This window comes from Rhinolophus sinicus, chromosome 17 (genome assembly GCF_057876585.1).
Source record: "Rhinolophus sinicus isolate RSI-liver-muscle chromosome 17, RSI-T2T, whole genome shotgun sequence".
Classification (NCBI taxonomy): Eukaryota; Metazoa; Chordata; class Mammalia; order Chiroptera; family Rhinolophidae; genus Rhinolophus; species Rhinolophus sinicus.
This window is the reverse complement of record NC_142517.1, coordinates 63108006-63121355: the sequence shown is the minus strand read 5'-3', so window position 1 is coordinate 63121355 and position 13350 is coordinate 63108006. Positions and strand designations below refer to the sequence as shown.

Sequence of the window (13350 nt, the reverse complement as noted above, 5' to 3'; positions counted from 1 at the left end):
TTATATAGATATGGAATTGGTACTACCTGTGTATAATGAGCATCTTTATTTTTCCCTTACAAATTTGAACAAAAAAATGTGCATTATACACAGCAAAATACGGTAACCTATAAAATGATAAAGATGGGATCTTTTGACTTTTATTGTTTTTTCCGGTTTCCAAAATCTGTCTACTGGAAGGTGTATAAGTCTGTGAAATAGCAATACATCTAGTATCCTAGAACTGTTAATTTGTTGTGAGGAAGGCAATGTGATGGAGTGGAAAGAACTAATTTCAGAGTATATAGATGATATGCCAACTAGATTCAACCTAAGCAATAAAACAACATGGAACTTATATAAAATGAGCAAAACAACACTCATACAACTAGTGTATATTTCATTTAGAAAGCAAAAAGCACAGATTTATAATTTTTAATTTAGAGGGCATGTTGCAAATGGAGGAAAAAGGAAGTTATTGTATGCCTGGTGGTTGAGGTGACCAAAATAACCGTTTATGAGGGCAGTTTTAATTTCTCAGGAGATTTAGTTATGAAATTAAACAAATGGTATTTGTCTTTTAATAAATGGGACAAAATAAAGAACAGAAGAATGAGAAAATTTTAATTTTTGTAAATGAAAGTTATATCTATTTATATCTACTACAGTGAAAACTTTAGCTATGTCAATTTTTATGTAATATTTTGGGTTAAAATATACTCTGTTGAAGAAAACAAATTTGGAGCTGAATAACTATAATTTTATTGTCCAAAGGCATCTAATTATATACCTAAGCATCTGTATGTAGCTTTTAAACTTGTGACATTTCTTGACCTATTATTTCCCCATTGCATAGCAAAAAGATGTTATAGGATTATTCTGTAAAAGCGTAAGACCAAGTTAAAGAGCAGATTGGGTAATCACTACTTACATTTTTAAATTGATGATAACATGTTATTGCATATCATTCCTGTTATTTGCAGTAGTCATGGCTATTTACAAAGCCAACCTAGCCTACGTAAAAGCACAGTATCCTTCCGAACTTTAATCCCTGCCTGACACCCTCAACCCCACAGCATTACTATCTAATAATCTCACTTTTAATTCAAAGGTAAAAATAATAATGGTTGGTATGATACATTCTACTTACTTTTGTTTTTTCCTCTCAGAGTTGCATTTGGGAACTGCAATGGGCTGGCTGTGGTGGATTTTATACAGAAGACAGTACTGTTAAGCATGGGGACTATTGACCTATATAGATCGAGTGACCTATATCAGCGACAACCACGGTCTCCTCGAAAAAACAAGCAGTTCATTGCAGGTAGGAGATAAAACAAAATGTCTATGAACTTTATTAGTTCATTTGTTTCCTTACCTTTATATTTTTTGTCTTTCTTCTGTGATGCTATTAAAATGCATGACAATCTGAAGTGAACGTAATTTCCAATACTATGTAATTGGACAGAAACATAGTGAAAATCCTTGAAAGGGTAAACAAGGTGTTTACACTTCAATTTGATGTTAAAGTTAGGAAGCATCTCCAATATCTTAGATTGAATTTCTAGGAAATAACAGAAAATCTATTAAATAAAAAAATGCTATGAAAATAGGCTCTCTAGTTGAAAAAAATGCTTGCAATGATTGTGTTAAAAAGGATAATTTTCTTCTAGTATATCTGGCCCCTTTAAAAATATAATTTTAAAAGTACTTATTCATTTAGTTAAAAGTTAAAAATAGTCATTAACTACTTTTAACTTTTTAAATTAATTCCATATTTTAGCTGTCATCTTTTCTTGTTGGATGGTGACTTTCTAGGAGGTATTTTAACAAATGCAATAAAAATTATTAACATTTAAAAATGTTATGAAAGATGACATCATTCTTGACAGGATCAATAAGTTGATTTATTTACCTATAAAAATACATATATGGTTAATCAGGATATAACAGAAATACTTTCTATATGATGCCAAGCTTTGATATGTCAAACCATTCAAAGTTTTACTGAAATTTCAGTATATATATCCAATAGTTAGCTTTATAAACATTGTTAAAACTTTGTATATTTTTTTGTCCACTGACATAGTTTAATTAAAAAATTTAGGTAAAAATTAGTTGGGCTAAAAGGTTCATGGATGGAAATACATCTGTAGTATTACGTCAGTGGACAGAAAATATATACTATACAGTTCTTTTAAATTTTAGACCGGTCTTTTACATTTTCTTTTTTAAATAATCAATTAAACATTGAAGACTTTACTAAATATACCCACGCATGAATATTTTAAAATAAAAGGACTACATGATGATAGGTGTTATTTTTTAAATATCAGGTGTGCCAAATTTAACATCTGAATGTGGCAATGAAATTTTCTTTTGGACGAATGAAAAATTATTGGATATACTGAAATTCTCCTTTTTTGTTTATTTTTCTTTTATCACCCTCAACCCTTTCCAAATTTCTAATTTTGACCCTTTTCAGGAGCACAAAAGTGCTTTGGAACCTGGAGTTTCTTTGTGTTTTGTTAGGAATCGTACCTCATAGCAATATTTTAGGAAATTTCAAATTCTACAGGTTCTGCCTCAGTCACTACTGGCTTTTGAAAGGAAGGCAGAATAAGAGAAATTGTGCATGCATGTACCATAATGTTCCCTCAAGACTGTGAAAGAAGAGACTGATTTTTGAAAGACTCTAGAGTAGGAAGATGTTAGGGGATAGTAGGCCCTGTTTGCATACAGAAAGCACCAATTCAATTAGAAAAGCTTTGGAGCCTATGACAGCAGCTAAGTTACATGCTGGATATACAACAAAGGGGTGACAAAATATGTACTTTGACAAAGGTAATACAGCTGTTATTGAGTTTAAATTTGTTGAGCCTCAATATTTATGATTAGAGCTTAGAATTCTGATGACTTTAAAATCAGGAAAAATCATGATGAAGTCATAAATTTTGTATTTAATATATAACATGAGTACTCACTTTGTTATAAAAACAAAGTATTTAAAGACTAAAACCCCTAAGCTTTTTTTTAATACTGAAAATTAAAAACAAACATTCTGATATTTATGAGGTAAATTATGCATATTATTTGCAAGCCAAATAAGTTTACTGTGTAAAAAACTAATAAGAGAAATATGCCATCTATATTTATAAGATATTTGATTAAATAAAATTACTACAGCATTCTCATCATTCATCTATCACCTTTTACTTTCTGATTGATTTATTTTTTTAATATCTTCTCTCTAATTTGATTACTTAAACTTGCTGCAATTTCTTCATCTTGGCTGTTCTAGATCCTGGTATGATATCACCTCCTTTCACTTTAGACTATTTTTCTCTCTTTCCTCTGCCTGCTGCTGATGCTGGTGTTCTGGCATGTTCCAAAGACAACTTTTGCATGCGTGGCCTGTCTAACTTTTATCCTGATTTAACGAAACGGATCCGTACTTCCTATCAGAGTAAGTTCTATAAAGGTTAGGAAAGTAGCATTTTTAAGTAATAATGCTTGATTTAAATCCATACATCTGTGCTTGGTAATGTGTTTTTTACAACACATTCAGCATGCATGCAAATTTTTGTTTTGTTATGGAACTGCAACCTGATAATTTTAATTACAATTATAAAAATAAAAATATTTCAAATAGTTATTATCATAGACCCATTTACTCATATCCATTGTTTCAGTGCTTATTTTAAACCATTCACACCACGCCCTATTAATCCAAGAGCTGCTCGCTTGTGTTTTGAGGAAGAAGAGCCCTGGTGTCCTTGTAAATAATCTGATACACCAGTATCAATAATAATTGAATGCTTTCTTATTTTGGAAACCTTGTGCCTTTGGCCATTTTATAAGATTATTCTAACCGGGGCAACAATATTTGCTTCTTCTAAGTAATTAGATTTCTTAGAGGTTGTTAAGTAGTCCTAATTGCTTTTTATTAAAATAGAATACATAAACACATATTTCTATAGTGATTTTTAGGTACCAAACACTACAAAGTTGGGGAATAAAGTTCACAAAGTTGGGGAATAAAGTTCACAAATAAAAGTCAGTAATATTAACATTTACTATGGCAGAAAATGCAAATCTGAAGATGGTTGAGTAAGGAATTCTAAAAATTGGATGCAGAAAGAGTGGGGAGTGAGAGTATGATTGGAGGTGCAGATAATGCTAGTGATGTTATGAATATTTATTGATATGAGATATTTACAACAAGTAAATCAGTATGTTATGTTTAAAAACCATATTTCTTAACTATATATATACAAATGGCCTCATATTTGTATAAAATATACATACGCATACATTGTGTTGTTTGTGTCTTGAATTTCTTCAGACCTTGCCTCACCAGCTTATAGATACTAATGAATCACATCCTTATAAATAAAAAACCTAAAACTGTGTCCCTCTAGGTAAAGAAAGTCAGTCTCTGTGAAATCCTTAAAATTTTTCTGGGAGTGTCCGAGGGTGACTTATGTTTGCTCAGAAGTATTCTCTAGTTTCCTACCCTAGCAGAGCAACCCCGCATCTGTTCCTGGTGCCTTGTGATAGAACAGTGACATCTATGTTGACTTCTGCTGCTCTCTGTTATGCCTGTTCCTTTATTTAAATGCCTACAGTGTACAGGCTTGTACACAGTAGATTTGTTTATGTTTACTTGCTTTTTTGCATAGACTCTACCTTTCCAAATGCATGACAAGAACCTGAAGACTATATCTAAAATTTTCATACCCTCTACATCCAGCACAAGTATGAGATCAGTAAGTAAATGATGATGGTAGTGGGATAGAGAATGACAGCTGGCTCTTTTTGCTCAAACAGCCAGAGGACTTTTCAAACTTGACAAATGAGAGTAGAAATAGCTTCTGTAGTTACTGGATTCACTGGAATTTTGTAAAAGAAATCATAGTGTTTTTCTAAAGAAAAAGCTAAAGTATCAAGGCAGAAGTTAAATGAAGTCTGTACAAGTACATAAAGATATCCTCCATGCTTCTGTCAGTAGGCTCCATCAGGGATCAGACAAGCTCTGCGATTTGAAATAAGATTTCTTAAAGTCTTTTCTTGATAACCAATATATGATAATAATCACATATTTTGATGAGACTGATTCCTTGTTGACTTGAAGGCATATCCTGGAATTTGCTTTTAAAAATAAGTTTTATGAAAATTTGGCTCTAAGTTTAACTATTGGATCATATAATCTGGTTACATTTCTACAATTTTATTACAATAGAGACTGTACAGCCTTTTCATGAATTGTTTCCTAGCTTTCAGAAAAGTATATCTTCTTTGTCCCTATTTGGAAAAATTTAACCCACTTCCATAGAGTGTCTATTCTATTCTGGGATTGTGCTCAGCAATTTGACTCAATATTATATTATTTAATGGTCATTATAACTCTTTGAGGAAGATATTTATCAGTAGATTCCTCTATATATGAGAAAATTGAAGTTGAAAGATATTAAATCAGTTTCTCAAAGTCACACAGAATAAGTGGGAACTTAGACCTGTATGATGCAAAAATGACTTCATATGCTTTCCACTGTTTTATCCTGTGTCTCAAAGTTTCAGGTACATTGGAAGCCAATTTTATTATTCTATAATAAGAAACCTTTTTTTTTTTTCAGTTTTCACCCATGATTTATGAAATAATATATTCAAAAATGAAACAATTTTTTTTTACAATTGAGGATATTGGAGAAGGTGCCCTCAAAAATCCATTTTTACATTTTATTATATCAATTTTGCTTTAAAAGTGATATGCTATTCTATTTTGAATGTTATACTTTTCATTTTAAACATCTCAATTTCAGTCTTTTCCTAGACTATTTCACTGGCCAATTTGTAATGTAGGTTAGGCTCCAAGGAGCTGCCTTTCCTAAATCTTTAAATTCTAACCTTCACATTATAGACTAATAAAACTTTGTAACTCAAAGGAAACCTCTGTATTTTACAGATTATGATTTGTGGAAGCAATGAAATGCTTTGGAGAGAGCAGCAGGGTCAAAAGGGTTTTGTATCAGTTTCTGCCTTTTCTATTTATTATCTACTCATTACATTTGTAATATTTTGCAAGTTATTTAACTGTTCTGAGTTTATTTTTATTACATATAAAGTAAAAATCAATCTCTACCTCACTTAGAGACTTTTGGACCTTTTCTGGGTTAATGTTTATAAAAGCACTTCTATAAATATTAGACATTGTCATTATAATAGAAGATGAGCCAAGTCACAGAGAGGTTAAATACCAAAATCGCAACCAATCTCCTGGGGTGGGGGGGGGATGTTAAATAATGAGAAAGGAAGGAATGCCTCAAGGAAGAAAAACCAGCAAAAATTATGGTAAACGATAAATGAACAAAGTTCCATAGGTATATTATTATAATTGGGGGAAAAAGGTAGCAATGCTATGAAAGAGGAAAATAAGATAAGGGGGAAAACATGGACCTGTTTTTGAGAGGGAAGGACCTATCTTTGGAAGAAACATGTACGTGATACTTTGCAAGACAAGAAAGTTTGGACAAAGCTTTGGATTTACACTTCAGACCAAGATATAGAAATAGGGATCAGATTTAGCCTTCTATCTGAAACAAACAAACAAACAAAAAACCCCAGATATAAATGAAACTATATGTTTTAAGACAGAGAACATCAGGCAATGAAAAAGCAGTAATTTCTGACAGCTGGGAAAGTAGTGAACCATGCAATGGCATCTGCTTACTGCCCTGAGAGAGCTTCTAGACTGCTGCAAAGGGAGGAGGGAAAACCCAGAAGAAAACCAGTCAACTCCCTGAATTGAGGAAATGGAGATGAGAAACCAGGGAAACCAAAGCAGCCACATTTCACTATCAGGGGAGCCCAGAGATCTACAGAGTTTCCTCCTCAAAAAATGTACAGATCAACACACACATATGATGAAACTAACGAAGACAGGTAAAGACCTGTCTGAAAGAATTAAAGGAAACAGTCTCCAACACTCAAATAAAGGAAATAGTGCCTATTCCCAATAGGCTGATTAGAAAAAAATTGTAATTCACATCCACATCTATTTAACATTGTACTAGAGATTCTAAACAGTGTAGTCAGGTAAGAAAAAGAAATAAAAGTTATCTAGATTGAAAAAGAAGTTAAGTCATCTTTTTTTCATAGACAACATGATAATCTACGAAGAAAAGCTAATGAAATCTACAAAAAAGCTACCAGAACTAAGAGTTTAACAAAGTGCAGGATAGGAGGTCAATATACGAAAATCAATTTTATTTCTATCTACCTACAACAAACAATATGAAATGGAAATTTTATACTGACATAAAAAATATGAAACAGTCATCAATTAGACAACAGAGTGAAAGACTCATACATTGAAAACCAGGAAACTTTTCTGAGAAAAGTGAAAAATTCTACCATGTTTCAGAAGATTTGATAGTATTAAGATGTCAGTTCTCTGCCAGTTGATCTGTAGCTCAATACAATCCCAATAAAAATTCAGCAGACTTTTAATAGAAATTGATAAACTTATCCTAAAGTCCATGCAGAAATGCAAAGGATTTAGAGTAACCAAAACAGCTTTTCAAAGGAATAATGTTGGAATACGGGGCCAAGATGGCAGCAAAAGAGGACATGAGTTTCCCCCTTCCAAAAACTCATGGAATGTACACTTCCTGAGAAGTTCTTCCTGAGAAGAACAATTGAGGACCAGTTGAACAGCTTCTACACAACAAACAAGAGATCACAAAGAGAAAATTGGGAAACCAGTATAGCCACCAGGAGCTGAGGAAATTGTCCAGGACCAGGGGAACCAATGAACACCATTACTTATGTTTCCCCTGCAATTAGATAGTGGGCAGGAGCTCTATCCAGTTTCTCTGGCTGATCTGCAGGGCTGCTGCAGTGTGTCACTAGCAAACCTTCCTGGACTGCCTCCAGCAGGAAAATGAGGGCAACATAGCTCACAAACATGGGGCTGCTCCACCCTGAGATTGATCTGTCAGGTACAGCACGGTGCTGCTTTGCACAGCCCACTAAGATGTGCACATGGGGCTCTCCCACCCGGAGAAGAGTATGAAAATACCAAAGCACTGCTGTGCCCACATGTGGGGTTGCCCCATCCAATGAAGGTGATAGTGGAGTACTGATAGCAGAGATAGCGGGGTACTGATGCAAATGCACATGAGTCTGTCCTGGAGAAAGTATAGAATTAGCAAAGTGCTACAGTGTATGCACACAGAGTTGCCCTGTCCAGAGCAAGTGTGGAACTAGTGGAGTGCTGCTGCCAGTGCATGCACGACTGCCACCCAAAGAAAGTACAGAACTTTTGGGGCACTACTGTAAAATTACATAGGGCTTCCCTGCCTGGAGAAAGTGCAGAACTAGCAAAGTGCTGTGGTACAGGTACACAGGACTGCCCTGCCCAGACCTAGCTTGGGTAACAGACTATTAAAGCAATAGGGCATGCTACAAACACATCAGACAGCCCAACTTGGATCAGATGTGCAAAGAAATGTGCACACATCAGGCTGGCCTTCCCTGACTTCTTTCTGGCCATGGACAGCCAAAACAACAGGGAGTTACCGCACACATGGGTACACCCGGCTGCTCCATCAAGAAGCCACATCTTCTGGCCACATGGCACACCAGGCACCGTTCACACCCACCCTGACTAAAACTGGTCTGCCAAAGTCATCCAGCATGCAGTCTACACAAAGCCCATGTTTTTAAGATTGGGAGAGATAGCTATTTTATCTAACTCACAGGAACAAACACAGAAAGTCAAACAAAATGTGGAGACAGAAGAATATGGCCCAAATAAAGAAGAAAAAAATCCAGGAGAAAAACCCTAATGAAACAGAAATAAGTAATTTGCTTGATAAAGAATTCAAAGAAGTGGTCATAAGGATGCTCAATAAACTTGAGAATAGAGGGATTCAGAGAGAAATTCAAAAAAGAGTTAGAAAATATAATGAACTAATCAGAGAGGAAGAATACAGCAGCTGAAATGAAAAAATACATCAGAAGGAATCAACAACTGATTAGTTAATACAAAAGAATGGATTAGCCACCTGGAAGACAGAATAGTAGAAATCACCCAGTCAGTACAACAAAACAAACAGAAAAATTTTTTAAAGATGATAGTCACTTTTGGAAACATCAAGTGCTCTAACACTTGTATGGTAGGGATTCCAGAAGAAGAACAGTGAGAGAAAGGGGGAGAAAGGATATTTGAAGCTATAATGGCTGAAAATTTTCCTACAATGGGGAAAGACACAGACATTCAGGTCCACAAAGCACAGAGTTCCAAACAAGATGAACCCAAAGAGGCCCACACCAAGACATATTGTAAAAAATGGCAAAAGATAAAGATATAGAGACAATCCTGAAGGCAGAGAGAAGGAAACAACTCACATACAAGGGAAACCCCATAAGGCTATCAGCTGGTTTCTCAGCATCAGCTTTACAGGCCAGAAGTAAGTGGCAGAAATACTTAAAGTATTTAAACAAAGAAACCTATAACCTAAAATACTATACACCGCAAGGTTATTATTCAGAATTCAAGGAGACAGAGTTTCCCAAACAAGCAAATTAAAGTAGATCACCCCACTAAACCAGCTTTACAAGAAATAATAAAGGTTCTTAATGCAGAAAAGAAGAGGCCATAACTAGAAATAAGACGATACATGGAAGAAAATATTTTACTGGTAAGGGCAAATGTATAATAAACAGTGAATCAACCACTTAAAAAGCTAATATGAAGCTTAAAAGAAAAAGGTAACAAAATTAATTATAACTACAATAAATAGTAATGGGATACACAAAACAAAGATATAAAATATGTCAAAAACAAAGTGTGGAGGGGGAGTAAAAATATAGTGCTTTTAGAATGTATTTGACTTAAATATTTAGCAGCTTAAAATACATTGCTATAGATATAGGTGAATATTCTCGTCTATGAACCTCATGGTAACTACAAATACACAAAAATACACAAAACATAAAGAAAAACAAAGTATTAAAGAAAACCAGTACATCAAAGGGAAAGAGATCAACCCTTCCAGTCAAGAGGGCAGAGTAGATAAACACTGGGCTTACATCCTTCCATGACCACATCAAAATTACAACTAAATTATACAGCAACCATCTTTGAGAACTACCTGAACAGAAGTCCTATAACTAAGGATATAAAGAAGAGGCCATGACAAGACTGGTACAGGGGTGTAGATGAGGAACAGGTAGGTCCCATAACCATGGTGTGGCAATTAAAGATTGGGAAGGATATCCCAGCTGTGGAAGTCCCTGCTAAGGAGTGAGGAGTCCCACCCCAAACCTAACTCTCCAGCCTGGGCACCAGTGCTGAGAAGAGGAGTCCCCAAAATATGTGTCTATGAAAACCAGTGGGGATTTCATCCAGGTGAGATGGAAGGCTGAGGGAGATTCAGGCATTCCTTTTCAGTGGCCCATGCTCGAAGTCACTCCCTCACAAACTCACTTGCTGTGGGATCCAATGCAGGGGCATCAGCTGAAAAGAGCCAGGGACATACCGGGAGGAACTGAATTGACTGCCTTCAGGAGGAGGTCTGGAGTGGCAGGGGTCAGGAGAGCTCTGCTTAGAAACACAAGCACTGACAAGTGCCATTGCTTCTTTGTTGAGTCCTTCCCCCACCCAGCCAGCAGGCTCAAGTGGGCCCCAAATTTGATCTCACTATTAACATTGCTAACACTCTTCACGCCCCTACTCCCAAGATTCTCTGAGACCTGCCCCACCCAATTAACATGCCTGGTCTGAGCAGCTTCCAGTGTCTTTTCTACGCTAGCAGCCTACCTCATACTGTAGACTTTCCCAAAATTTATCAAAGGTCCCCAAACTCCAAATAAGCAATGACTAGCCACAGCATGCCCAGTACCTTTTGTTAAATAGCCCTAACATCAAGGATATCAACGTTTTGCGTCATAGGGATACCAGGACAAGACGGAACAAGGGTCTGAAATCCTAGTCAAAGAAATAATGACTGAAAACTTCCCGAACTGGCAAAGGAACTAGAAATACAAATCCAGGAAGTGCAGAGAGTCCCAAACAAGGTGAACCCACAGAAGAACCACACCAAGACACATCATTATTAAACTGCTAAAGGTTAAAGACAAAAAGAAATCTTAAAAGCAGTAAGAGAAAAGCAACTTGTTATGTACAAGAGATCTCCCATTAAACTGTTAGATGATTTTTCAACAGAAACTTTGAAGGTCAGAAGGGAGTAGCATGATATTCAAAGTGATGAAAAGAAAGACCTACAACAAACACTACTCTGCCCAGCCAGGCTATTATTTAAAATTGAAGGAGAGAGAAAGATTTTCTCAGATAAGAAAATACAACTTAATAAAATGAAAGACTAAAAGAATTCAGGACACAAAATTAGTATACATAAATTCATCATGTTGCTATGCCCAGATAACAATCAGAAGGAAATTTTAAAAACTGCACTTATAATTGCACCAAAAAAATAAAATACCTAAGAATAAATTTAACCAAGGAGGTAAAAGATCTGTACTTGGAAACTATAAGACATTGAAGAGGACATAAATAAATGGAAGGATACCAGGCTCATGGATTTGAAAGATTAATATCATTAAAATGACTATAATACTGAAAGCAATCTACAAATTCAGTGCAATCTCTATCAGAATTCCCATTGCATTCTTCTCAGAACTAGAACAGTATCCTAAAATTTATATAGAATTACAAAAGACACTGAATAGCCAAAGCAATTTTGAGAAAGAATAACAAAGATAAAGGCATCATACTCTGTGATTTCAAAGTATACAAAGCCATAATAATCAGAACAGTGTGGCACTGGCACAAAAACAGACTCATAAACAATGAACAGAATAGAGACCCCCAAAATACACCCATGCCTATATGGTTAATTGACCCGTGACAAAGAAGGGAAGAATATACAATGGAGAAATAGCCTTTTCAACAAATGGTGCTGGAAAAATTGGACAGATACAAAAAAAAAAAAAATCTGAAACTGGACCATTCTCTTATACCATATACAAATATGAACTCGAAATGGGTTAAAGACTTAAATGTAAGGCTTAAAACCATAAAACTGGTAGAAGAGAACATAGGAAGTAAACTATTTGACATCAGTCTGAGCAGTATCTTTTTGGATATATCCTCTTGAGCAAGAGAAACAGAAGCAAAAATAAACAAATGGAAGACATCAACCTAAAAAGCTTTGCACAGCAAAGCAAACCATCAACAAAATGAAAAGACAACCTACTGAATGAGAGAATATATTCACAAATAATGTATCCAATAAAGGGTTGAGATGAGGAACTCATACAATTTAACAACAACAAAAATCCTATCAAAAATATGGGCAAAGGACAGGAAGAGATATTTCTATAAAGACGACATACAGATGGCCAACAGACACATGAAAAAATACTCAACATCACTAATAATCAAGGAAATGCAAATCAAAACCACAATGAGTTATCACCTCACACCTGTTAGAATGGATATTATCAAAAAGTCAACAAATAGTAAGTGTGGGCGAGGATGTGGAGAAAATGAACACTTGTGTACTGTTGGTGGTACTGCAAATTGGTACAGCCACTATGTAAAACAGTGTGGCGATTCCTCAGAAAGGTAAAAATAGATCTATCATGTAACCCGGGAATTCCTTTCCTGGGTATTTATCTGAAGAAAACAAAAGCACTCTTCAAAAATATATGCACCCCTATGTTCATTGCAGTATTGTTTACAATAGCCAAGATATGGAAGCAACCTAGGTGTCCACTGATAGATGAATGGATGAAGATGGGGCATATGTACAATGTAATATTACTCAGAAATAAAAGAAAAAAAAAGAAATCCTGCTGTTTGCAACAATATGAATGGACTTAAAGGATATTATGCTAAGTCAGATAGACTTAAATCACGGCAGAGAAAGACAAATATCACATGATCTCATTTATATGTGGAAATTTAAAAAAATCAAAACAAATGAACAAAACAAAATTAACAAACTGATGGTTTCCAGAGGGGAGGAGAGTGGAGGGATAGGTGAGAAAGGTGAAGGGGAATATACTCAATAATAGTGTGATAACTTTGCATGGTGACAGGTGATTACTAGACTTACTGTGTTGAGCACATTATAAGATATATAATAGTCAAATGTCTGTGTTGTACACTTGAAACTAATATATTGTATGCCAAGTATACTTCATTTAAAAAAGAAAAAACAATGTTGGAGAACGAACACTACCTAATTTCAAGACCTTATAAAAAAGTTGTGTTATTGAGGTAGTCTCGTATTAGTTCAAAGACAAATAGATCAATGGAACTCGATAAAGTCACCAGAAATAAAC

General features: G+C 35.0%; 1 protein-coding gene across 14 annotated transcripts in view; it reads left to right on the top strand.

Moving 5' to 3' along the window:
* Positions 1 to 13350, top strand: part of STXBP5L (syntaxin binding protein 5L) — a 228643-nt gene that overhangs the window by 142463 nt on the left and 72830 nt on the right. For 7 of the 14 annotated variants that reach the window (XM_074331351.2, XM_074331333.2, XM_074331330.2 and 4 more), the window contains exons 19-20: positions 1149 to 1300; positions 3278 to 3442. In XM_074331351.2, the coding sequence (XP_074187452.2) occupies positions 1149 to 1300; positions 3278 to 3442 (317 nt within the window). The remainder of the gene's footprint in view (positions 1 to 1148; positions 1301 to 3277; positions 3443 to 13350) is intronic. The other 7 variants (XM_074331359.2, XM_074331367.2, XM_019729634.3 and 4 more) reach the window with 2 other exon arrangements.